Source organism: Mastigoproctus giganteus, chromosome 7 (genome assembly GCF_048544385.1).
Source record: "Mastigoproctus giganteus isolate SK-2022 chromosome 7, ASM4854438v1, whole genome shotgun sequence".
In the NCBI taxonomy this organism is placed as follows: domain Eukaryota; kingdom Metazoa; phylum Arthropoda; class Arachnida; order Uropygi; family Thelyphonidae; genus Mastigoproctus; species Mastigoproctus giganteus.
The window spans coordinates 25,236,694-25,264,324 of record NC_143581.1 but is presented as its reverse complement, the minus strand read 5'-3'; the positions used below and the strand labels follow the sequence as shown (position 1 = coordinate 25,264,324).

At 38.1% G+C, this 27,631-nt stretch overlaps 1 protein-coding gene across 2 annotated transcripts in view; it reads right to left on the bottom strand.

Annotated features, from left to right (window-relative positions):
* The window catches only part of LOC150082672 (vesicle-associated membrane protein-associated protein A-like), a 152,788-nt gene extending 131,907 nt beyond the window's left edge, over positions 1 to 20,881 (bottom strand). For both annotated transcript variants that reach the window (XM_090378741.1, XM_090378740.1), the window contains exon 1: positions 20,701 to 20,881. In XM_090378741.1, the coding sequence (XP_090234867.1) occupies positions 20,701 to 20,758 (58 nt within the window). In that variant the 5' untranslated portion in view covers positions 20,759 to 20,881. The remainder of the gene's footprint in view (positions 1 to 20,700) is intronic.
* Between the last annotated feature and the right edge of the window lie 6,750 nt (positions 20,882 to 27,631).

Sequence of the window (27,631 nt, the reverse complement as noted above, 5' to 3'; positions counted from 1 at the left end):
TGTTCTTCATACCCTCAAAAGTCATCAGTCATACTGTATGATGGAAGAGGTGGGGAAGGGTTGACTGGAACTTAGCTCTGGAGACTAAACATGGGTTCCACCACTTCAAGCCTCCAATAAGCAAAGTGGCGGTATTGTCCTGGTTGATGAGAGTCATCTACCACCTAGTTTATAGTGCTGTTTAAATATTTTTCATTAGCCATGTCAATACTGTTTGAAATAGTATTTTTTTCGGATGTTTTGATTATATGCAAATGCTTTTTTGTGTGAAGCTGACTCATGATGTTCTTTCAATTTTTTTCTTATTGATGATTGCATATTCTTTTTATTAGAATGGGGAGCTTTGACAGAACATGATTGCCACTCTGATGAAATATGTACGTGTTTAGCACTGAAATTGTTAAAAGATAAAGCATTTGAGCACCACTGGCATCCCACATTCACATCACTGGCAATAAGCCATTCGTACTTATTTTTGAAATAATCCAATTGCTTTTCATTCCAGAAATGCAAATTGTGTATTGCGTTTTGTACTAACTTCTGCTCAGAATGAGAAAATCTTTCAGGCTGTATTGATTGTTGCACAGTTTTAGGCAAATTTCCAAGTCACAGTTCAATAACAGTATCATAGCTCTTGTTGTTTGTTCCATTTCTGTTGTTGAACTTTAGTAGAAATGTTCAAAAATTTATCCAAACTATGTTGCCTCTTCATTCTAAGGGTTACGAGTTAAAGCAATTTATTATAAACTCAATTTAAAAACACTACTCAAAGTAAAACTCCACACGCGTTACTTATTGCTGTGAGTAAACTTTTGAGAATTAAGGAGCACACACACAAGCTCAGTGCCTGAAATCAGCTGAAACTACTGATGTGGAAAAGAGTGAAACTGGAAGGTTACAAGGGATTCAACTTATGCTTCAGACTGATAACACTCACCATCTGTTTACCAAGAGAGCAACAATAAAAATGCCATAACAGCAAACTAGTTTCACGGGTAAACTTTGCCAAGATTTCCCGTAGTTCTCGGGTGGGCATTCTTTACCTTTGCCATAAGGAGTTTACACCTCACCAGAGTTACCAACCTTAGAAAGCAAACCTAAGGGAACTGGCCTCGAAAATGTCCCTGTTGATTTTGGCCAGCACTGGCCAAAATCAACAGGGACATTTTTTTTTCCTCGGTGAGTAAACTTGTCAGACTCCACCCAACAACCAGTACGGAAGTTTAGACATTTTACAACCGTACCGGTGCATACTGGCTGAATATCATCACTGGTAATAAGCATATGAAAGTATATTTCTATTCCTGAGTTAATTTTTATTATTTAACTGTTTTATACCTCAATTACAAACTTTCTACAACTGTACAGCCATTCACAATACATCCACTGCTCTGACTGTCGTTTCTTTGTTTTGGTTTTTAGGAGCATTAGCAACTAAGGCCACATTGCTCTGGGAATATGTGGTGGTCATTCCCTGACCTTCCCACATCTGGTGGTGATGGCCTCGAACCCCAGTCTAATCAAGAAGCGTGTGCTACACACTGCTGCTCCTTCCCACTTGGCTACGGAGGCGCACTATATTTATGTCATCTGCATATATTAACATATGATTATCTGATCCCCTGGGGTTTAGAAGGTAAGAGGCATTCTGTGTGTTATGAGACACTCAGTCTAAAAAACTGATAGATCCCATATCTTTATTTTTAGAAGATTTAGGAGAAGTCCAGTTGGCCTACCTCCCTAAAATCCACTCGTGCACATCTTGTTTGTAAGCCCTGTTACGTCACTTTGGTGGCAATGGATGTGATGAGTGGTTCTCTTCAAGACACCAAGTCAGCATAAAGAGGAAAAGACCAAACACTCCAGCAATTTATTAAATATGACAACATGGCAATACAAATGGCCCTCAGTCCCCAGTGGCTTTCACTCTCCCACTTTATCAAAATTGTTAAAATCACGTCACACATTAAACACTGATTAGTGAAACCAGAAAAAGGAAGCGTGAAGGGAAATGCCAAACAGTAAATGAAGCTCTGTTCGTTTGGTTCAAACAGTCCAGCTCATTTAATGCACCAATCAATCGTGGCATTCTTCTTCAAACGGCTAATGATTTTGCTGAAAAACTACACAAAGAGTTTAAGGCGACAGATGGAGGGCTGACATGATGGAAGGAGAGGCATGATATTGTTTACAAAAAACTTCACGGAGAAAAAAGGATTCCGATGGTTCTGCAGCTGACACATGGTTGAAAACCTCTTGGGAAACTGTGTTAAGCACTTATAATCCTGAAGACATTTTTAATACAGATGAAACAGGGTTGTACTACAGGGCTACCCCAGACCACTACATGATTTTTAAAAATTCCTGTACGCCTGCAGGAAAGAAGATCAAGGACAGGATTACTTTTAACATGCAACGTGACAGGAACAATCAAGATGAAGCCATTTTTAATACAGATGAAACAGGGTTGTACTACAGGGCTACCCCAGACCACTACATGATTTTTAAAAATTCCTGTACGCCTGCAGGAAAGAAGATCAAGGACAGGATTACTTTTAACATGCAACATGACAGGAACAATCAAGATGAAGCCATTAGTTATCGGCAAGAGTAAGTCGCCTAGATGTTTTAAAGGAGTAAAACAGCTGCCTGTTGAATATGCCAATAATACCATTTCTTGGATGATAGCTGCTTTATTTGAAGATTATCTTCGTAAATGAGATTTGAAATTGGATAAGAAAAAAACAAAAAAATTGCATTGGTTTTGAACAACTGCCCAGATCATCCAAAGTGGACTTTCAAAAACACTGAATTAGTTTTTCTACCTTCAAATACCACATCACTGATTCAACCTCTCGACCAGAGAATAATAACTTTAAGACCTTTTATAGATTGGATATGAGGCGAAGAATCATCCAGTCTATAAATGAAGGTTTGGGAACATCATCTGATATCGCAAAACATAACTGTTCTAGATGCACTTCATATGACAATGAGTGCGACAATGAAGATCCGAAAACTGCTTCGAAAAATGTGGATTATTTATTCAGGAGGGACAACTAAGTCATGATACTGATCACGTTGAAAAGCCCAAAGACATGGGTGAACAGGAGTTTAATGTTTGGGTAGACATAGATGGTGATCTACAAGTTACTACAGCTTTAACAGATAAAGGAATTGCCCATTCTGTTACTGATAATTTTGCCAAGGAGGAGGAAAATGAAGATGAACCAATTCCAGTTACAAAACTGGCAAATTCAAAGCTATAGCCGTCCTGGTACCATAAAATAATAAAAACAATTTGCACTTTTCTGTTAGTGCAATCTAACACACGTTATTATGGTGAAATTTGTTTCTCCCTCAATGAAATCTTCAATCATGCAAAAAAATAAATAAATATTCAAAATCTGCTCTTCATTCCTATTTTTGAAGGTTCGTAAAAAAAAAAAAAGCTCAGGTAGCGAAACCCTTTGCACAAAATAAAATTTTGGTAGTATACCGTCACACAAATCGAGGGATGACTGTACAAAGGGTACTAGGAACGTTTTGCAATATGACGCAACAATGAATCACAGGAAGCTGCTTGTTGCTGCATGTTGAGACATGTTCATATGCATAGTAGCCGCCGCGCCAAGTCGATGGGCTCAGTTATTCATTAGTAGTGAGAGTGTAAAGTGCTTGCGATGGGATCGTGGTCACGAAATGAGATAAGGACAGTTTTGCGGTATAATTTTGTGCATGGTTTAACCATAGACCAGTGCTTAGAAGAAATGACTCTTGCACTAGATGATGATTGTCCACATCGTACAATGATATTCAGGTGGTATAGAGAATTCCAAAGGGGAAATTTCACTCTGGAGGATTCTGAGAGGCTGGGAAGGCCACGAACGTCAGTTACGGAGGAAAACGTTACTGCTGTGAGGAAAATGCTTGACGAAAACAGGCGAGTGACCTACCAACAGATAGAGGATATTTTGGGCCTAAATGCACCAGCAATTCGATCGATTCTCCAAGATCATTTGCATGTGAAGAAACTTTGTTCTCTCTGGGTGCCGCATCAACTGACTGAAGAGCAGATGACACGACGTGTGACTTGGTGCCGGGAGATGTTAAAAAAGTTTGATAAGGGACAATCTCGGTATGTGAACAACATCGTGACAGGTGACGAGACTTGGCTGTACTATTACGATCTGCCGACCAAGGCTCAAAACAAAGTTTGGGTCTTTGATGATGACGACACACCCGTAATTGTCAGAAAATCCCGATCTGTAAAAAAGAAAATGATAGCTGTATTTTTCAAATCGAGTGGAATTGTGGAACGTGTCGTTTTGGACACGCAGAAGACAGTCACAGCTAAGTGGTATACTGAACAATGCCTGCCTAAAGTCATTGGATCTATGAAGAACCTGCAGCCAAAGTCAAGAATGGACACCTGGTACCTCCATCACGATAATGCTCCAGCTCACCGCGCCAAAGCCTGCACCGAATATTTGACCACGACAGGACTGAAACTTCTCGAGCACCCTCCCTACAGTCCAGACCTTGCTCCCTGCGACTTTGCACTGTTCCCGCATGTGAAAATGAAGCTAAAAGGGAGGCAGTTTTCCAGTGCTGAGGACCTTCTACGGGCTTGGGACAACGAGTGTGCTTTACTCCCTAGTGAAACTTGGCAGAACTGCTTTAAAGATTGGTTTCGGAGGATGGAGAGGTGTATTGAATGTAGAGGAAATTACTTTGAAAAAATTAAATAAACAAAGCTGTATTGCAAAACTTTCCTAGTACCCTTTGTATATTTAAAATTCGTATTGATTGACCAAAATTAAAGCCGCAATCGACTCATTGGCCACCCCTGATATAGGCAATCTACTAATTGAATTCACAGAGGAATAAAATTTGTTCATCATGAACTCATTCATCAAGAAAAAGGGAAAATGAAAATGTGGAAAAGCCCTCTTCAGAATAGAGAAATTTACTTAATGCTGACAAACAAAAGGATATGCCTGACTGCTCAAGCCTTGAACCATTTAATGTTGGAAGCAACTATCAATTACTGATAGCAAAAATAAAAATTGATTGAAAGAAAGAACAAAAGAAATTGGTCAAGCCATCTAAAGTGAAGAAGTTACCACAACCAATTATTGAAAAATCGCCAAAACGTTGAAATAGAACTGTCCAATAATTTGTGTGCCTCAAGACCTTCCTGACACAGATATTTCAACTGATAATGACAGTCATTGAGATTATTGTTGACACTGCCTATGCCCTTGCACCTACTATTAAACAAGAAAAACCAACTAGAATATCAAAAGAAACTGTCATGATGAAAAAGTGATGGGAAATGAAACAAAGTGATAACATAAGAAACAAGGTAGAATATGTAGAAATGTGCAAGACAACAAGAAAGCACATAAAAGAAGAAATATGCAAGTTTAACACTGATCTCATCAGAAGAACACTAGAAGAAAATCAAGAGCTAAAGAAAGCAAAACAAAAAAAAAAAAAAAATGGTTATACACAAGAGCCAAATGTTTGCTTTGAAGCTTGAGGATGGTGCAGCAACAAATACTAAAACAAGTGGAAGAATTTTATTTAAATCTTTATAAGAATAAAGAACAACTGGATCCAACACCAGACACAGAAGCTGTACAAAAATTTGGAAGTACCAGATGCTATAAAATAAATGAAAAATGGGAGAGCAGCAGGACTCAATAAAGTCACTGTTGAAATGTTGAAAGCTGGAGGCCAGTTTGTATATAGAGATCTAGCCATACTATTTTCAAAATGAATTCTACTTACAAAGAACTGTAGCATGAAAAATGCAGAAGCAATCCGACTACACAAAAAAGATGACAAGGCAGATTTAAAAAATTACTGACTAATAAGCCTACTGCCAGTTGTCTACGAGGTCTTCGCAATGATACTTTCAAGAATATGCATAATACTTGATGCAACACAACACAAAGAACAAGCAGGTTTCAGAAGTGTCTTCAGTATAATGGATCACACTTTACTGAACAGTGCAGAAAGTTATAGAGCAGCATAATGAATATAACCTTCCATTAAGTATGGCCTTCATCAACTATGAAAAAGCATTCAACTCACTTACAGAACGAGCAATAATCAATGCCCTAATCAACCAAGGTGTAGACAGAGCTTAATCAATATTTTACAATCAATATATAAAAAGGCAGCTGCATCAATATGGGTCAATAATGATAAAGTTTATATCAATGTAAAAAAAGGCATCCAATAAGGAGACAATCTCCCCAAAACTATTTTTTGCCTGTTTAGAAGAAATGTTTTGAAAGCTAAATTGGGATAATAAAAGACTAAAGATAAATGGATATTAAGTGAAACACTTATGATTTGGAGACAATAATCTCTTTGCCAATGATTTAGAAGAATTGCAGCAAAACACTGAAGAACTGCAGCATGAAAGCAAGATATTTGGCTTGAAGATTAGCATTAGTAGAGGCATATGATGCAAGAAAGCAAGCTTATTCAGCATCAGCCAAAAAAAAAAAAAAAAGCACAACCACTACTCCCATTTCACCCCTCCGTTAGTTCGAAATACCTGTCCAGCTGAGCCTTAAATTTGTTTAGGCTATCAACTTCAACAACAAGTGATGGAAGTCTATTCCACAAACCAACTGCCCGCTGGCTAAAGGCAAATTTCCGCACATCTATCTGACATCCGTCCTTCCTCAATTTGAATTTATGTCCTCTCAGGTGATTATTCTGAGCAAGAGGAAGAATCCCATCAGCATTGAGCATGCTCAAGCCATTCAAAGCCTTATACACCTCTATCAGATCACCTCGCCGATGCCTAGTCTCCAGACTCTGTAAGTTGCAAAACTTAAGCCTTTCTTCGTAAGAGCAACCCTTTGTTCCATTCACTAATCTTGTTGCACTTCTCTGTACTCGTTCCAGCAGCTCTACATCCTTTTGAAATGAGGTCTCCAGACCTGTATACAGTACTCAAGGTGTGGCCTGACCAATGCCTTATACAAGGGAATAATCACATCCCTATCCCTGCTAGAAAGATTCCTGTATATCATTGACAAGACACCATGAGCTACTCTTGCAGCTTGTCTGCACTGCTCAGAGAACTTCATATCTGCTTGCACAATTACCTCCAGGTCCTTTTCATTCTCTACCACTGCCAGCGTAGTACCAGAGTTGATACGTTAATCTGGGGTTACTGTTTCCATTTTTTTGTAGTACTTTACATTTGTCAATTTTAAACTTCATTTGCCACCTCTCAGCCCATCTGCTCAACCTTTCCAGATCCTGTTACAGCAGCATAGCATCAGTAGTGTCCTTAACAACCCTGCCAACCTTTGTATCGTCTGCAAACTTGGACATTAAGCTTGATATACCATCATCTATATCATTTATAAATACAGAAAACAACAATGGACCCAACACTGAACCCTGAGGAACTCCACTAATAACATTAGTCCACGTTGAGCAGTGTCCATTGATTACCACTCTCTGTCTTCTGCCACTCAACCATCCCTTTATCCATAGCAGCAATTTGCCTCCAATGCCACACTGCTCCAATTTGTGCAGCAGTCTTCCATGCGCAACAGTATCAAAAGCCTTTCTAAGATCCAAATATATAATATCAAAGTTATTGCATCCAGTTCTTTTGTGACTACATCATAGTATCCAATCAAATTGGTCAGACAAGACCTGCCCTTAACAAAACCATGCTGTGTCTGAGCTATAACTGAATTCTTGTCCAGATGATCCTGCAGTGCTTCTTTAACCAGTGCCTCCTTTAATTTTCCTGGAACCGAAGTTAAACTAACAGGTCTATAATTACTTGTGTCAGCCTTTGATCCTCCTTTATGAATTGGGGTTACATTTGCACATCTCCAGTCTATGGGTACCTCCCCTGAGTCCAAAGAAGCTCTCATAATTATGGCTAGGGGTTTGCTTACTTCCTTTGCTGCCTCCTTTAATATAACTGGATAGATCCCATCCACCCCGGGTGCCTTTTTTATGTTTATCCTCAACAATTTCTCCTCCACTTTTTGGCCGACCGGGCTAGCCGAGTGGGTAAAGTACCTGCCCGGCAACCCAAAGGTCGCGGGTTCGATTCCCGCCTCGGGCTTGGATCAAAGTACTGCAAAAACCTTGGGAGGTGCAATATGGCCACAGAAGCCGATGCGCCAACAACTACCAAATCAAAAAAAAAAAAAAAAAAAAATCAAATCCTCCACTTTCCTCTCAGTTATTAGAAAATCATCTAGCTCACTGCCAATGTTTACTTCACCTATGACATTCCCCTTCCTGAATAACTCCTCATGTGTGAATGTAGATGCAAAATACTCGTTTAGATTGTTAGCCACCTGAGCAGGATCCTCAACTGTTGAACCATCAACATCCAGTGGACCAATCTGATTCATCCCTTTACTTCTTGAGTTTAAATAGGTAAAGAACTTTTCTGTTTTTCTTTGCATCCTTTGCCAAGGATTTCTCATAATCTGCCTTTGTCTGCCTAATCTCCTTTGTGACTTGGTTACAGACAAACTTATATCTATCATAGGCTTCCATGACACCCATTAATTTGTATGTATCCCATGCATTTTTCTTCTCTGCCATATGTCTCATTAGTTCATCTGACAACCATTTAGGCCTGAACCTTGAACAATATTTCTCGGTTGGTATGTAAAGCCTGGTAGCTTCCAAGATTAGTTCCTTGAATGCTTCCCATTTTGAATTTGCTGTTGGTAACATCATCAGTTGGTCCCACTGTATAGAATTTAAATACTGTCTCAGCCCATCATAGTCGCCTTTATGAAAGCAAAAACCCTTCCCTTTACCCCTGATGGCAGTTACCTCTTTGAGTAAATCCCACTTCAGCACACTGTGATCACTGCCACCTAGTGGTTCCTTTATCTGCAGATTCTTAATGCATGAAGAATCACTACTGATAATCAGATCAAGAGTATTACTCCCTCTAGTTGCCTCCCGAACATGCTGGTGTAGAAAACAATCATACAATAAATCCACAAAAGCCTTGCTAGTGTGTGAGTGACCAACCCAGAAATTCCAGTCAATATCTAGGAAATTAAAATCCCCCATTATAAGACTCTGATTTACTGGCCCATTCTATTTCCCTGTACAGTATCTTATTATACTCATCAGAGTCATTAGGCCTATAGCACACTCCTACTCTCAATTTTGATTTACCCATGCTTATGTCACACCAAACTGACTCGACACTGCCCTGTCCATCGATGTCGACTGGCTTCACTTCCTTCGATTTTATGTGTTTTTTAACTAATAGCATAACCCCTCCTCCCTTCCTATCCTGTCTATCCTTTCTTTTTGTACTCCCCAAATTCCAGTTCTGCATTCCTTATATCTGTGTGACACCATGTCTCTGATATCCCAACAATATCTGCCTTTGATGTTTTGAGCAAAACCTTAAATTCATCAAATTTATTTACTAAACTCCTAGCATTGGTGTACACGCAAGTATACATGCACCTGTTTCTATTCTTAGCTACCCTAACAAAACCCATGTGTTTACTTGTACCGCAATGACTTCCAGCAGTCTCTGAAATAACCTGCATATTGTTTTTCAGGCTTCTGCTCATTCCAATAGAAGCAGTGCAAGAATCTCTTTCATCTCTGCCAGTGGCTACTGTCAATCATTAGCATTAGCATTAGCATTAGTAGAGGCATTTGATGCAAGAAAGCAAGCTTATGCAGCATCAGCCAAAAAAAAAAAAAAAAAAAAAAAAAAAGTAACATAAATAAATAAAAATAACCACTTCCACTTCACCCCTCTGTTCGTTCGAAATACCTGTCCAGCTGAGCCTTAAACTTATTTAGGCTATCAACTTCCACGACAAGGGATGGAAGTCTGTTCCACCCACCAACCACCCGCTGGCTAAAGGCAAATTTCCGCACATCTATCCTACATCTGTCTTTCCTCAATTTGAATTTATGCCCTCTCAGGTGATTTTTCTGAGCTAGAGGAAGAATCCCATCAGCATTGAGCATGCTCAAACCATTCAAGGCTTTGTACACCTCTATCAGATCACCCCGCTGGTGCCTAGTTTCCAGACACTGTAATTTGCAAAACTTAAGCCTTTCTTCGTAAGAGAACCCCTTTGTCCCATTCACCAATCTAGTTGCCCTTCTCTGTACTCGTTCCAGCAGCTCTACATCCTTCCTGAAATGAGGCCTCCAGGCCTGTATACAGTACTCTAGGTGTGGCCTGACCATTGCCTTATACAAGGGAATAATCACCTCCTTATCCCTGCTAGAAAAATTCCTATATATCATTGACAATACACCATGAGCTACTCTTGCAGCTCGTCTGCACTGCTCAGAGAACTTCATATCTGCCTGCACCACCACCCCCAGGTCCCTTTCATTCTCTACCACTGTCAGTGTAGTACCACAGAGTTGATACGTTGCTCTGGGGTTGCTGTTTCCCATATGTAGTACTTTACATTTGTCAATGTTAAACTTCATTTGCCACCTCGAAGCCCATCTGCTCAACCTTTCCAAATCCTGTTGCAGCAGCATAGTGTCAGTAGTGTCCTTGACAACCCTGCCAACCTTCGTATCGTCTGCAAACTTGGACATTAAGCCTGATATACCATCATCAATATCATTTATAAATACAGAAAACAATAAAGGCCCCAATACTGAACCCTGAGGGACTCCACTAATAACATTAGTCCACGATGAGCAGTGTCCATTGATTACCACTCTCTGTCTTCTCCCCCTCAACCACCCCTTTATCCATAGCAGCAACTTGCCTCCAATGCCACACTGCTCCAATTTGTGCAGCAGTCTTCCATGTGCACATGTGTTCCACAGTATCAAAAGCCTTTCTAAGATCCAAGTATATAATATCAAAGTTATTCCCTGCATCCAGTTCTTTTGTGACTGCATCATAGTATCCAATCAAATTGGTCAGGCAAGACTTCCCCTTAACAAAACCATGCTGTGTCCTAGCTATAACTGAAGTCTTGTCTAGATGATCCTGCAGTGCTTCTTTCACCAGTGCCTCCATTAATTTTCCGGGAACAGAAGTTAAACTCACAGGTCTATAATTACTTGTGTCAGCCTTTGATCCCCCTTTGTGAATTGGGGTCACATTTGCACATCTCCAGTCAATGGGTACCTCCCCTGAGTCCAAGGAAGCTCTCATAATTATGGCTAAGGGTTTGCTTACCTCCTTTGCTGCCTCCTTTAATATAACTGGATAGATCCCATCCACCCCAGGTGCCTTTCTTGTGTTTATCTTCAACAATTTCTCCTCCACTTTGCTCTCAGTTATTACAAGATTCTCTAGCTTACTGCTAGAGTTGAATACACCTCTGGCATTCCCCTCGCTGAATAACTCCTCATGTGTGAATGTCGATGCAAAATATTCATTTAGTTTGTTAGCTACCCGAGCAGGGTCATCAACAGTTGACCCATCGATCTCAAGTGGACCAATCTGATTCATCCCCTTCCTTCTAGAGTTTACATAAGTAAAGAACTCTTTGCTGTTTTTCTTCGCATCCCTTGCCAAGGATCTCTCGTAATCTGCCTTCGCCTGCCTAACCTCCTTTGTAACTTGGTTACAGATCAACTTGTATCTATCATAGGCATCCGTGTCACGTGTTAATTTGTATGTATCCCATGCATTTTTCTTCTCTGCCATATGCCTCATTAGTTCATCTAAAGTTCATCCAATAGAAGCAGTGCAAGAATCTCTTTCATCTCTGCCAGTGGCTACTGTCAATCTATTGGTCTTTGTCTCCCCCCAAGCTAGCAGTTTTCCGACCCACCTAACACTGCCTCGATAGCATCAGCAAATATTCTTGCACCCTTTCTATTTAAGTGTATCCCATCCCTGTAGAAGCAATCTCTACTGTTAACAAGTACAGACTAGGCTGAAAAAAATTCTACCCCTTGAGCCTTGTACAATCTTTCCAGGGTCGAATTGATCGACAAGGCTCTCATCATATACTCCCTCCTATCGTGTCTGGGCAGAATTGCAGACACTTTCAAATTCAACCCTACTTCACGGCTTTTTTTCAACAGTGACCTTGAAAAAAATTCAAGGTAATTCCGCTGGTCTCCTACTCTTAATATCATTAGTGCCAACGTGTACAACTATATCACCTTTTGTGCCCTTAAAATATGTGTGTGCCCTTAAGATGAATATCAAGAAAAAAACAAATTTACCACACTAAATTATGGCCTAAAAACAGGAACTGGAAGAAGCGAAAATATATGTTTACTTTGGACAAGAAATTTCAACAGATGGAAACAGCACAATGAAAACTGAACAGTGCATAAAATTGGGATGGCAAGCATTTGGAAAGCTTAATACAGTATTCAAGATAAACTTGGCACTATCTCAAATGAAAAGTTTTTTTTTTTTTTTAATCAATGTATCCTCTGTCTTAATGGATGGTTGTGAAACATGGACAATAGATGCCAAAGCTTTACAGAGACTAAGGATTACACACAGAAGTATGGAGTGCAAAATTTTAAATATAAACAAAAGAGACCGAAAAACAAGTGCACGAAAAGCACTTAAAATGGAAATGGGCAGGTCACATATCAAGATGGCCCAAATGAATTTTGGAATGGATACTGCTCAACCTGTCATCCAAGAAAAAGACCAAAGATGAAGTGGATCAATGAAATTGTGAAATTTGCTGGTATACAATGGCAACTAAAAGCAGAGGACTGCAGTTATTGGAAACTTTGTTGAGGAGGCCTTCATGCTGCAGTGGGTCAACAATGGCTAAAATGATGATGATATACAACGTAATAGCTAATTTTTCAATTATGTAAAAATTGTGCTATGTAATTAATTCTATTTTTTTTTTTTTTTTTTTTTTGAAACCCTTCTTTCAAGTGGCTTTGGGATGCACCTTTCAGGAAATAAACATTTTACAATAATTATTTGGTACAACTAATAAATAATACTATGTTTTGTAAAATAAATAAATAAATAATAAAAATAGATAAACCATTTTATATAATAATTCAACATGAAATGAACAGTAAACTTGCTGTAGAAATGAGTCAACTGTATGATAAGCTGGAAACAAAAAAAAAACACCAAGGGTGGCACTGAATTTGTCAGACCCTTCGCATGTATAATTTCTAGAAAATAACATACCACTTGCAAAACTACTCAAGACTGCACATAATTAGTAAGGCAGATGGAGTTACTGACACTAATCTTCAAATGCTGATTAATACACAATAGGTGCCATTGCTGCCAGGGTAATAATAATAAAAAAAAAAAAAAAAAATCCTCCATGTATTCTTAATAAACTTAGAGGGATTCAGTTCCAATAAAATGATATGATGGTGAGCTGCAACATCAAATTAATACTTACTAATGTTCTACTATTTCAGCATTTATTAAAATGACACAGAATGTTGATTACATCACCACCACCCAAATCCATGTACCCACTGAAGTGCACATACCATCAAAACCTTAGCATCAACTAAACCAAACATTTCTTTTCCTAAGAAATTTTATTTACAGAAAAGGGCTTAAGTACTTGGTTTTCCTATCAGCACAAAACATATTCCCCAACCAAGGTCAAAAAATTCTGCAACCTCCACTCAAAACCAACTAACTTGATCACAGTTGAAAAACAGACTAGAAGTACTTCCAGTCAATGATAGTGTCTGAGTATAGATTTTCAACAGAAAAACTAACTGTCTCAGGACAGATGAGTATTTCTACAAAACAATTCAGATGGATGACCATAATTTTTTTTCTGGTTATAAACTTTATTAAAAAAAAAAAAAACTAATCTCAGTTATTGGGATTGGAATTCTATCACATTCTTAACCCAATTAACACTTTCACTGCTGGCTTTTCTGACAACAGTTTCAACCCAGGATTGAGTCAATGTAGAACGGAAAGGACAAATATTTCTGGGCTTTCTTCTCATTACGACTGAATTAATCAGTCCCAATGAAGGTTGCCTAAAAATATCTGGTTTATTCTTCTGTCAAAGTGGAAGAAAAAGTTCTAAAATTGGGGTGGTTTCCCTCCAAGTTCATTAAAATCCAAAGCTGCTTATTTGCATTAGAAGCAGAGAATGTTAACAAGCGCCGAACAAGCAGTTCCATGGAAAAAAATTAAGGGCACCCACTTCCCACATAGTGAACAGTGGCACCCATTTCATTTTGGTTCCAAGACAGCAGATGAAAACGAAAACAAAAAAAAAAAAAAAAAACTTTCTCCCATGAAGATACTCATTATGACACGCACACACACTGTTTAGATCAGCTTATCAAAAAAAAAGTAAAACAATCCACAATGGATTGTTCATCTCCTCTGCAAGTCTGCCTTCCACTTTGGAAAATGCTAAAAATCCATTATCAAAAATTGTGAAATTACAATTTTCACAAATACTGAAAGAAACCTCTCCTTCAAACTGTTTTCACTTCTTAAAAGAGAAGCGAAGAAATCTATTCATTTTAGCAGAGTGAAGAGAGGAGAGGGAAAAAAAAAACCATTCCCTGTCACTGCCATTAATTTTCATAAACAACATAATGGCACATGTAAGTGTTCGATGGACCACCTGATTAACGTAGGATACATTATGCTAAGAATTTTGATGCATTATTTAGATATTTTATAATTTGGAATTGTCTTATAAAGCAAATTTTTGAATTTTAATCCATTCTCAAGTTTACCAATCACTACATATTTCTGTGGTATGGGTAGGTATACATATTTTTCTACATATTTCTGTATATGTGGTAATCTAAACACATATCTAATCTTGTGGTTCAGTACAGTAGATGTTTGAGGGAGGCTGTCAGGAAGTGTATTGAATCACTGAAGTTACTGATGAAGGCATCTTTGGACTAGGGAGAAATTCCTTTCGGCTAAAATCTATTAATTGGGTACCACTTGTCTCTGAACACATACGACATACCCGATATTCTTCCTGATGAGGCAGAACATGCATTGAAGAAAATGAAGAATCGGAAAGCCCCGGGGGAAGATGAAATTACTGTAGAGTTGTTAAAATTGGGAGGAAGAGACATAACACAAAAACTGGCATTTTTGGATTATGAAAAGGCATTTGACTCCATACAGCATAAGGCAATGTTTCGGGCACTGGAAAGACAAGGCATAGATACTCCATATATTATGATTTTGAAGAAAATATATGAGAGTGCTACATCCTTTATTAGACTAGACAAAGACAGTAGCAAATTTAAAATCGAGAAAGGAGTTCGACAAGGAGAGACAATATCTCCGAAGCTGTTTACTGCTGCCCTTGAGGAAGCTTTCAGAAGATTAGACTGGTCGCAGAAAGGAGTCAATGTGAACGGAGAGTACCTAAACCATTTACGATCTGCAGATGACATTGTGGTCATAAGCCATGATCCCAAAGAATTAGAGGAAAATCTTAATCAGTTATGCACAGTTAGTAAGGATTTTGGACTAAAGATGAATATGGCTAAAACAAAAGTAATGATGAACAAGTATGCCACGGAAGGGAAATAATGATTGAAGGAGCAGTAATTGAAAAGGTGGAGTCATATACTTATCTGGGACAAGTTATTAGCTGTAATAATGATAAATGGCTGGAAGTCAAGAGAAGAATAAATTTTGGATGGATAGCATTCAGGAAATATAGTCACATACTGAAGAGCAATATCCCAGTTTGTCTGAAACGTAAAATAATGAATCAATGTATACTCCCCACCATGACTTATGGAAGTGAAACTTGGGCACTCACCAAAAGAATGGAAGAGAAGCTAAGAACTACACAGCGAAGAATGGAACGAATTATATTGGGAATCAGACTGTTAGATAAGAAGAGAAACACATGGATTAGGCAGCAAACTCAAGTAAAGGACATTCTTATCAAAACTAAAGAACTAAAATGGTCTTGGGCAGGACACATAGCTCGAAGACATGACAGATGGACTAAGAAAATAACAGAATGGTACCCAAGAGGAGCTAGAAGAAAACCTGGAAGACAAAGGCGGAGATGGATAGATGAAATTCATGAGTTTTTGAGTAGTAAATGGATGGCCAGTGCTCAAAACAGAAGCAACTGGAAAGTTGCTGGAGAGGCCTTCATCCTGCAGTGGATTGAAAATGGCTGATGATGATGTCTCTGAGCAGTGAGCATGGTCATAGAACAGAGTGACCGTACTGATGAGTTCTGTGACTGGGTGATTATTGTGAAGGTGTTTTATTATTAGTATTAGCTATATGGTGCAAGGAAACCCGAGGCTTATGCAGCACCAGCGAAAAAAAAATTCCTGAGTTACCCTAAGGGAGAGAGAGAGAGAGGGAGGGAGGGGGAGAGAGAGAGAGAGAGAGAGAGAGAGAGAGAGAGAGAGAGAGAGAGAGAGAGAGAGAGAGAGAGAGAGAGAGAGAGAGAGAGAGAGAGAGAGAGAGAGAGAGAGAGAGAAGTAGAAGGGAATCGCCAAGAACGAGAAGAATGATAATATCCAGCTCAGGACCCTGGGTGTGCCAAGCCCATACTCACCAGATGTGAGCTCCTGGGGTTAAATTTTTTGTTTCTGATTGTTTTGTGTCGTGAGAGGAGGGGGGGGATGTTGGCTTAGGTAGGGTGTTTATTCCCCCATCCTACTGTTTTAAAATCAGAAAACAAGTTCCCAATTTTAAAACAGTGGCAAGTGGGGGATAAACACCCTAGGCATATCAACCTAGGAGGATAGATGAAGGGGAAAACAGTGAGTGGCACCTGCCAATCACTACCTTGGAGTGGTAACCAAAGATCTGAATTTTAACCATCCTTTGGATTGGAGAAATGCCAATATAGCACCAATACATAAAGCCGGTTATAAGAGTGAAGGTAACTACAGACTGGCTAGTCTGACTTCAGCGGTAGGGTACATCTTAGAAGCAATGATTAAGATGCAATCCAAGGACATTTAAATAGATATGGTACTGTGAATAACACACATGGTTTCATTAAGGGAAAATCATGTTTAACCTAGTAAGCTATTTTGATACAGTTACTCGTGAGCTGGATGTAGGGAACCAGTTCGACACAGTTTATTTGGATTTTAGTAATGCATTTGACTCAGCCTCTCACGAAAGGTCATTGTATAAGCTGGAACGTGGTGGGATTACTGGAGAAATTCTAAGTTGGACTGTTGGATGGTTGCAGGTCAGAAGGCAGAGGGTTGAAATTAATGGATATTCTTCAGACTGGTGTATAATCAGAAGTGGGATCAGTTCTCAGACCACTGTTGTTCCTTATTTTCATAAAGGACATTGACGATAGGATAGAAGGCCTGATGTCAAAATTTGCAGACAAAGTAAAGACTGGGTTAGTAGTTAATGATCAGTATCAAGCATTGCTCCTCCAGGATGAGTTGAACAGGCTGCAAGAATAGTCGGAAAAGTGGCAGCTTTGTTTTATCACAACAAAATGCACTTGGGGAATCATCATCATCAGCCATTTTCAATCCACTGCAGGATGAAGGCCTCTCCAGCAACTTTCCAGTTCCTTCTGTTTTGAGCGCTGGCCATCCATTTACTACCCAAAAACTCATGAATTTCATCTATCCATCTCCGCCTTTGTCTTCCAGGTTTTCTTCTAGCTCCTCTTGGGTACCATTCTGTTATTTTCTTAGTCCATCTGTCATCATGTCTTCGAGCTATGTGTCCTGCCCAAGACCATTTTAGTTCTTTAGTTTTGATAAGAATGTCCTTTACTTGAGTTTGCTGCCTAATCCATGTGTTTCTCTTCTTATCTAACAGTCTGATTCCCAATATAATTTGTTCCATTCTTCGCTGTGTAGTTCTCAGCTTCTCTTCCATTCTTTTGGTGAGTGCCCAAGTTTCACTTCCATAAGTCATGGTGGGGAGTATACATTGGTTCATTCTTTTACGTTTCAGACAAACTGGGATATTGCTCTTCAGTATGTGACTATATTTCCTGAATGCTATCCATCCAAAATTTATTCTTCTCTTGACTTCCAGCCGTTTATCATTATTACAGCTAATAACTTGTCCCAGATAAGTACATGACTCCACCTTTTCAATTACTGCTCCTGCAATCATTATTTCCCTTCCGTGGCATACTTGTTCATCATTACTTTTGTTTTAGCCATATTCATCTTTAGTCCAAAATCCTTACTAACTGTGCATAACTGATTAAGATTTTCCTCTAATTCTTTGGGATCGTGGCTTATAACCACAATGTCATCTGCAGATCGTAAATGGTTTAGGTACTCTCCATTCACATTGACTCCTTTCTGCGACCAGTCTAATTATACACTTGATGGGACTGAATTAAAAACAGAGGAAGAAAGGGATCTGGGAGTTATAATACAGGTGGATACAAAGTTTTTTGAGCAGTGTAAACAGGCAGCCAGGAAAGCCCATGGTGTCTTATCAATGATTTATTAAAACATTCTCCTATAGAGATATGGAAATCATAGTCCCATTGTATAAGGCAAATGTAAGACTACATTTGGAATACCGTATCCAAGTATGGAGACTTCATATAAAAAAAAAAGACAGGCAACTCGCAACCTGACTGACATTTATAAAGCCCTGAGAGGGGTTAGTAAAATGAATGGTGGGATTTTCACTGTTATAGAGAATTCCAGAACTTGGGGGCATAAATTCAAATTACAGGGGAAGAGGATTAGACTAGATTGTAGGAAGTTTTCTTTTAGCCAGTGAGTCATTGCTGGAAGAGGTTGCCTTCACAGGCAGTTGAGGCTGACAGTTTGAATAAACTTAAAGGTCAACTGGATACTTGCCTATGTGAGAAGGGAAGCAAATAATTTGTATTTTGTTATCTACTCATTTTCCCCCCTGACCAGTGTAGCAAGAGCCTGTGGCTTCCCTGCGCTATATGGCTATTACTATTACAATCCTGAGTAAAAAGAATTCCTCTAGCCTGTTAGAATTTGAACCCAGACCTCTCCAAATGTGTGATAAACTACAACCCACTATACTGTCACAACTGATTAATTTATCATTATCATTAAAATAAGGTTAAGAAAACGTTCGTAATCTACCAACTGTTAATATACAAAACTATTCCCAACAAAAAAAAAAAAAAAAAAAAAAAAAAATATATATAATAATATACTAGGGAAAATTAATATATTAGCTGAATTTTGGTTACATACAATTGCCATAACACTCAAAAATTCAATTTGGTGTCTCAGAATAACCGAGTAAAACACCACTTCAAACAGCAAACCTTTCTTTATAATAGTCAATATTTATAAACAAAATAGAAAACTTCTTTACAATTATAGCTCACCTCTTGATATTGCTTATTTAAAATTCCACATGGGAAGTGAATCTAAGAAAATGGAAGTGAGACGAAAGGAAAAGCATGCATCTGTAAAGTGCACCTCACTGGAGCATGTACTTTGCAGACATGCTTTTCCTGTCCTCTCATTTTTTATTTTATTTATTTCTTTCTCAGTTTCCCTTCCCACACTGGAAATTTAAATAAGCAATATCGGGAGGAGAGTTAACTTGCAAATTTATGATTGTTGTTCAGATAACTAGAAGCCTACAAGCTGTAACCTAAGTCAATATTTCATGAAAGTATTGCAAGTATTGCTGTTAAGCCAATTTTTGTTAATAGCAAAATGATTCCTGTGTACCATATAGAAACAGAATTTAAATACTAGGCACTCACCAATCACAAGATGCTAAAAATTGTACAGTGCTTATGATTAAAGTATTTTAAATTTAACTGATCACAAAAGCAAACCTCACAACCCCTCTATGGTTTTAACATTATCAATGAAGATATTTTTAACTCTTCCAAACATATTTTTAATGGTATTAACACAAACACCATATCTGAATGTGCATTCTTGAAAATGAATCATTAATCCAATGTTTACAATGTTTTCAAAAACCAATCCAATCGTCAAATATAAGTATTATTAAATCCTTTCACTAGGAACGAATCCAATAAGAAATTTATTTTGTTAGCGAAGTGTAAAAACCCATTAAGCAAATTCATTACAAGCAATTTTAACGCTCATCTATGTCATTTAATGATTGATTCTTATTGGTATTGATCCAGTATCACTCGATAATATTCAAAAGATAACATCAATTACAGCATAATAAAACTGAATCACAATAATTTTAATACGAGTACTTTTTCCATGCTTATTTTTTCTTTAAATCAATGCGATTCAAAATTGCATGTTTGTACCTTGGGAATGAAATATGAAAATGTAAGGTAGCAATCAAATTGCGAAGACCATAATTGTTTAGCAAATATCCGAAGTAACAAACGAGCGGTTCCTCAGTTTAATGATTTCGGGACAACACAAAGCTCTACTTGCTATAAAAAGCTCGCGAGCCTAAGCAAAAATAAATGAAATTGGATTGTTCACAAGACACCGATGGGTGTTGACTAACGAAAGTTAGAAGTGCAGTGACCAACACTAGAACACGGAAATACTATCCACTTCTTTCTTCCCCCCCCCCCTCCTCCAAAAAATGCAAATCTCCTTGGACAAAACTTGTACAGTATAGTCAGTCACACACACAAAAACAGATATCCGGCAGAGTAAAGTACAAACTCCCATCAGTCCTGTTAAACCCATGCAAAAAGTGTCCTACATTGTAACAATATGGCTACCTTTTAATCCAAACAGTTCAGATGACTCCACAATACATTATCCCAATATCTTCAGAAGACCTACCTTTAAAACGTAGTTCTGATGGGGGATCTAATATCAAAACTTGGTCAGATTTCGACATTTCAGAGAATTCTCCTGAACCAGTTGGTTCAATATACAAAATAAAACTCTTAGAAACAGTACCAAATTCAACAGACGACCGTCAAATTTATTCTTCGAATGCCTACTACATTGGCAAGTGGAGGTAACAGTGTAACATCACCCATTATGCCCCCTACCACCAACCTCTGAAGTAATTTTAATAGCTTCTGCAAACGAAAAAAAAAAAAAACAATGAAATATCTATCTATTTGTGGAAAGCCATCAGAATTATAAATTTCAAACTTATTAATAAAAAGTTGAACATTTAAAGAACTACATGGAACAAGCAAGGCTGTTACAACATTCAAATTTATGTACACTGGTATTCAAAAGTATGGGACACCACGATTAAACTTGCTTGAAACTAATTTATTTGTTCCAAATACCATAAACTTTTATTTTTTTCACTCATTTTTGGCTGAGGCTGTATAGTATATAGTGTTAATTGTAATGCAGCTCCCAGAGTTCCTCCAACGTCATGTAATTTGATGAACACAAAACTCTGTAAGGGCCAGATTTATGTAGGTTCGTGTATTATTAGGAGAGGCGGCCTGGCCATAAGACTTACTTGGGAAACCCCGGTGGGCCTGAAAGCGATGGAGGCTGGTGTGATATTGGCCATGAATAATATGGCCATAATCACTAGTATGAGGCCGCTACAAGTCTTCCCCGGTAAGAATATTTGACCCAGTCCACTTCTGAGTATTAGTGTGGGGTTGTGTTGGTTGTATTGTTCATCCGGCCTCTTAGCCTACCTAGGGGCCTGTGTTTTCACATTAAAACCTCTAGTTTGCCGTCAAGTGATTCGAGGAGGCGGACTGGGCGGTAGGGAGTATGAAAGCACTGGCTGGGCGAACCCTTTGGTAGCCAAGGCTACAAACAGGATGTGCCCAGTAAAAAAAAAAAAAACAAAAAAAAACCTGAAAGGTTGAAAATTATAGTGGGAAGACAGCAAGTGGAAGGAGTTAAAGTGGTAGAGAGAAAGATGGAGGGGGTTGTAGTAAAGACGCCTGCTGGTTGAAAGGGGAGACAAAAGAGCATCCCTCTGGGACAGAATACCCATCCTGCCCTGAGGATGGGCATTCTGTCCCTATGTTGGAGCCCCTGCGTTAGTGCTCTATCCGGCACTGGCCAAGGGGCAACTTTGTGTGGGATGTTAACACTGGCCCTGTTGGCCAGTGTTAACATCCCACACAAAGCTAACTAGCAATGGCATGGTGTCTGCTTGGATAGGCAAGGTCCACTATGGCCATCTGCCATTCATCCTTCCTGAGATGAATGTGGGAAGGCAAGTACAAATTTTATCCAATCATAATCATCGTTCACTCACTCTCTGCTCTCATTCTGGTTTTATCATTTTTTTCTACAATTTATACTGTTTTTGTGCTTTTTTTTCTTTCATTTCCTGTTAGGTTAATTTTTTTACCCATCGGCCATCTTCTTTCTCACATGGGGGGGGGGGGTTAATTCAATGGCTAATGCTGTATACGCTTGCTTTGTTGTATTATATGCCACTACTAATGCTAACGCTAACGCCTTCACGGCAGTAGCACTGTTGAATAATCGCCATCCTCCTCGGACCGGTTGGAAAAGAGTTTGAATTCTGTTGAAGATGTGAGGAACTTTTAGGGGGGCTTTTTCCCAGTACAGTGAATATGAAAGTAGGTTAAATAGGATTTAATACAGTAAAGCATATTTTAAATAGAATTATAATACTAATCTCTGTTAGAAATAAACCTATTGTGGAAGTGAAAGTATACAATGCATTGTTATTTTTTTTGGGCTGAATGAAATTTGCCTGAATTTGTTTCTTTTCTGCATGGAAACCATGGTTGCTCACAGTTATCAGGATAAGTCAGCTTCACGCGAGGCTGGGATGGTTTATTCTTTCGGAAACTCAGCTTTTCTTCCAGAAAATAGACAAATACGGAGGGATAAGGAGGTGATTATCCCCTTGTATAAGGCAGTGGTCAGGTCACACCTTGAGTATTGCATACAGGTCTAGAGGCCTCATTTTAAGAAGGGTGTACAGCTGTTGGAACGAGTACAGAGAAAGACAACGAGATTAGTGAATGAAACAAAGGGTTGCTCTTATGAACAAAGGCATAAGTTTTGCTAATTACTAATATTATTATTATAATTAGCCATATGGTGCAAGGAAGCCTTGAGGCTTTTTCTGCACCAGCCAAAAAAAAAACATTCTGAGTTATCTTGAGAGAGAGAGAGAGAGAGAGAGAGAGAGAGAGAGAGAGAGAGAGAGAGAGAGAGAGAGAGAGAGAGAGAGAGAGAGAGAGAGAGAGAGAGAGAGAGAGTGTGTGTGTGTTGGAAGTAAAAGGGAATCACAAAAAAATAGAAAAATGATGATATCCAGCTAAGGACCCTGGGTGTGCCAAGCCCATACTCACCAGATGTGAGCCCCTGGAAATTACAGTGACTGGAGACTAGGCACCTGCGAGATGATCTTATTGAGGTGTATAAAGCCTTGAATATTTGAGCATGCTCAATGATGATGGGATTCTTCCTCTTGCTCAGAATAATCGCCTGAGAGGGAATAAATTCAAATTGAGGAAAAAAAAGTTGTAGTAAAGATGTGCGGAGGTTCGCCTTTAGCCAGCAGATGGTTGATTGCTGGAACAAACTTCCATCTGTCGTTGTAGAAGTTAATAAACTTAAACAGATTCAAGGCAGAACTAGACAAACATTTGGAGCAAGTGGATGGGTGAAATAAGAAGGGACTGTGTTTTTTTTTTTTTTTTGCTTATGCTGTATACGCTTGCTTTCTTGCATCATGTGCCCTGCTAATGCTAATAATGATCCAAATTAACCACAGAACGCACACAATATACGCAGTAAATATGGTCTACGTTACTGAGGCACCTGAAACCTTACAACAATCAATCCCCTAACCTAAAAAAAAAATCCCATTGACATATATACACGGATATAAAGTCTGTGTTTGATGTTGTCTGAATTCGATATATTCTTAATCTTCTCGAACTGTTATACCTTATCACAAGAAACCATTGAATTTTTTTTTTTTTTTTTTTTTGCTAACATTCTGAAAGTGAGTGGTCTGGACTCCAATTTTAAGAACATATCCTACGATACCACCTGCTCTGCTGGTATTCTTTACAGAAGGGTTGCTGTTGGCAACAATTTCCTCTGCTTTCTTCCAACCTTTCTTATTATTACAAGAAATTTTTCGATTTTGTACAAAAACCTCTCAACTTCACTATTGGCTGCACTTAATTTGATAGTTCATGGCGTGGAATATTCCGAGGAAATCAACTAGAGCAAAACCAAATCGCGCTGCTTTATTAAACATTATCTTCATTACTTCATTAGCCCACAACATGAAATTTTAAACATTTAACATTACCTTCATAGTTAACTCGGTGAATTTAGACCCTATCTTAATAATTCACAATAACGCTCGTCAATATTAGTGTTAGGAGTGGCAAATGATTCTGAGCTATAAAAACAAGAAAATGAGTGGTCTAGATAACACCTGTCCATTGCCTCCAATAATGCGGCTATTTTTTCTTGAATTTATTGAAACTGCTCGCTCAACAACAACTGACGGAAATTCGTTCCAACAAACACCTATGACGGAAAACCTCCACACATCTAGCCTGCAACTATCCTTCCTCAGTTTGAACTCATGCTCCATTATAAATGTGTGTAGTCGGAGCTAGAGGAAGAATGCGATCAGCATGGAGCCTGCTCAATCTGTTCAAAGTCTTAAACACCTCAGTCAGGTGTTTGCAGGTGCCTAGACTCCAGACGCTGAAATTTACAGAACTGTACCATGTGAAGCTTTTCTTGGTAAGAACACCCTTTTGTCTCCTTCAATAATCTCGTTGCCCTTCTCAGCACCTGTTCCACCAGTTTTACATCCTTCCAAAATGAGGACTCCAGACCTCTATGCAGTACTAAAGATGTGGCCTTGTACAATGGAATAATCAGCCTCCTATATAAACAACCTCCTTACCCTTGTTAGCAAATTTCCTGTATATTATTGACAAAAACTCGTGAGCTGTCCTGGCAGCCTGAATGCATTGTTAACAGAACTGCATATCTGACAACACAATTACCTCCAGGTCTTGTTTCACTTCCCACTACCTTGGGCGGACTATTACACAGTTGATAGGTTAATCGGAGATTACCGTTAGCCATATACATTACATTGCATTTTCAATGTTAAACTTGGCGTTTCACATCATTCTGACTAATTTTTTTAGATCTTGTTTCAGTAGCTTATACTGATAAATGTGAGCAACCATGGTTTCCATGCAGAGAAGAAACAAATTCAGGTGAATTTCATTCAGACCAAAAAAAAAAAAAAAAAAAAACAATGCGTTGTTTACTTTCACTTCTACAATAGGTTTATTTCTAACAGAGATTAGTATTATAATTCTATTTAAAATGTTTTACTGTTTTAAATCCTATTTAACCTACTTTCATACTGACTTTATTGTGTTTCTATGCTTTTACTAGAATTCTTTAAGTTTTTATTATAAATTGTTCATTGTTACTTTTTTTTTATTTATATTAACTCACTGGTACATCAGTCCCTACAGCCGTTCCATAGCTGTCTCGAGGCGCGTACTATTATTTTCAATATCTTCAAGTGTCTTCTTACTTTCTGCTCTGCAGTGTACTTTGATCAACCTGTTTTGGAAAAATCTGTGTTGCTTAGTTCTTTATATTGATAAGACTTACTGTGCTCTACTTCTGACTCTCAGCGAAAATATACATATTATTATCATTAATGTTATTATATTATATCTCCCTGATGGGGTATTCCACCCCATGACTAGTATTTGTACTACTTGTATTTTTATCAAGTATTTTTAAATGACTAGTATTTTTATCAAGAGAACTTGTTTACAATAAATGAACTTGGTAGAAAAAGTAAATTTCTTGACAACAAGTTGTAATTCTTTATTTCCTATCTCCAAATCTATTTAGTACCCTAGGGTGAGGCAAAATAATTGCTTTTGGGTTCCTTAAATTATGTGAGCCATTTATTTGCAGGTTCGACTCTTCAAAAATAGTGTTAAGACTTTTAAAGATTAAATTTAACTTTAATTTTTGAACTGGATAAAGTATTTTACATTTCAACAAAAATTGCCTTCTCTTATTCAGGTCATTCCAAAAGTTTGTCCCCATTAAAAGTCTCAAAAATCTTGTTAATTAAGTTGTTTATTATTTCAGTTCAAAGGTTTTGTTGTTGTTGTTGGTTTTGATTTTATTGGCGCATTAGCTTACTAAGGCTATAATGCGCCAAGACCATGTCATTAATAAAAAAGTTTAAACTATCAGTAACCTAAATAGTTAGGTCACTATGTCCAAAGGTATAACAAATATATAAAAGAAAATTGTAAATTTTATATACGAGCAAAAAATATTTATTGATTTTAAAAAGCTAAAAACAGCAGACACATTGTCATTGTCGGATAAAATCTGATTGAGTGTATACGGCTCAGTCAGATGATTAAAAGCGATAAAACGGATATTGCTAAAATCTGGACAATCAATTAAAATGTGTCTCATGGATAAAACTGTTGCCACAGGACTCACACATAGGAGGGTCATCAGCCCTCAGCAAAAATGAATGAGTCAAAGTGTCTCAAACTTTCAAAGGGAAGCTACTATTGCATTGCATTGAAAACAACGAAATAAGTGCAACGAAGCTAAACCTACTACCTTCATCACCACCAGAGAACGATCAACAGCAAGTGTTGTAATTCTGAGGATTGGTCAGTCTTTTGAAGTACTAATGTTGTATCAACGAAGTAGAATTGTATGGTAATGTGCATATTCTATTTTAATTATGAGTGCTTGTATAAATGTTAATCTAAGTTTTGATATATGTTAACCTTATGTTTTTCTATAGTGAATGGTTACAATATGTTTGAAGATCTTATGTTGATAATTACCTAAATGATAAGGACATATACTAATACCTATTGTTTATTGTTTCATGGGTAATTATGCTATTAGTTGATCCAGTATATCACTCTACGTTTTTGATTTAAACATTGTAATTATTGGTTACCTTGAACATTTTCTTTTATTGAACCTCGATTATGTGTTTTAAGGTATGATTAATAACCTATATTGCATGTGGACAAAATGTATAACTAAACAAATTATGAAATAACATTATATGAACAATATAAATAAATTCTTTATTGCTGATAAGTACAGAACATGTACTAGAGACAATAATACTCATCACGGCGACATGGCCAGGAGTTTTACATTATAATATTGAGATTAATTGGCAAAACATTTTTTACCATTACATGGAAATTATTAGTTACACAAATTAAACATGTAAAAATGAAATTATAATAATGAAAATATGAGGACTGAACGTCATATGGAAGAAGTTATCCCAGTTCCACCGATGTAATCCACTCGAGGAGCATGTGACGGTATTTGTAGTCGGTAGCCATTTTTTGTAGGTCGACTCCAAGACGGAGCAGTGCCTGAATTTTGGGGAGTGCCTGGGCAGGTAAGAACCGACTACACAGTTTCAGCCGGTTGTATTTGAGGGTTAGTGTGGGCTCTGACCTCAAGGATGGCGGAGGATTGTGCCCTGACAGAAATCCCAGATGTTTGTGGCGTTTATCACTCCTGTGTACATTTTTACTGAGGTCATTAAACGCCTGCTGTCAATTAACCTCGGAAGCCTGGGTACATTTAACTGCTCAGCCATGTCAGTTGTTCTCAATTGAGGGGGTCGGCGATGCTTATTTGTGGCCCATTTCAGGGTCCAGTATTCACACGAGAAGACCGGTTTTTGAAGAGAGGGCGACGCAGATGCCCAGATCTCAGCTGCATA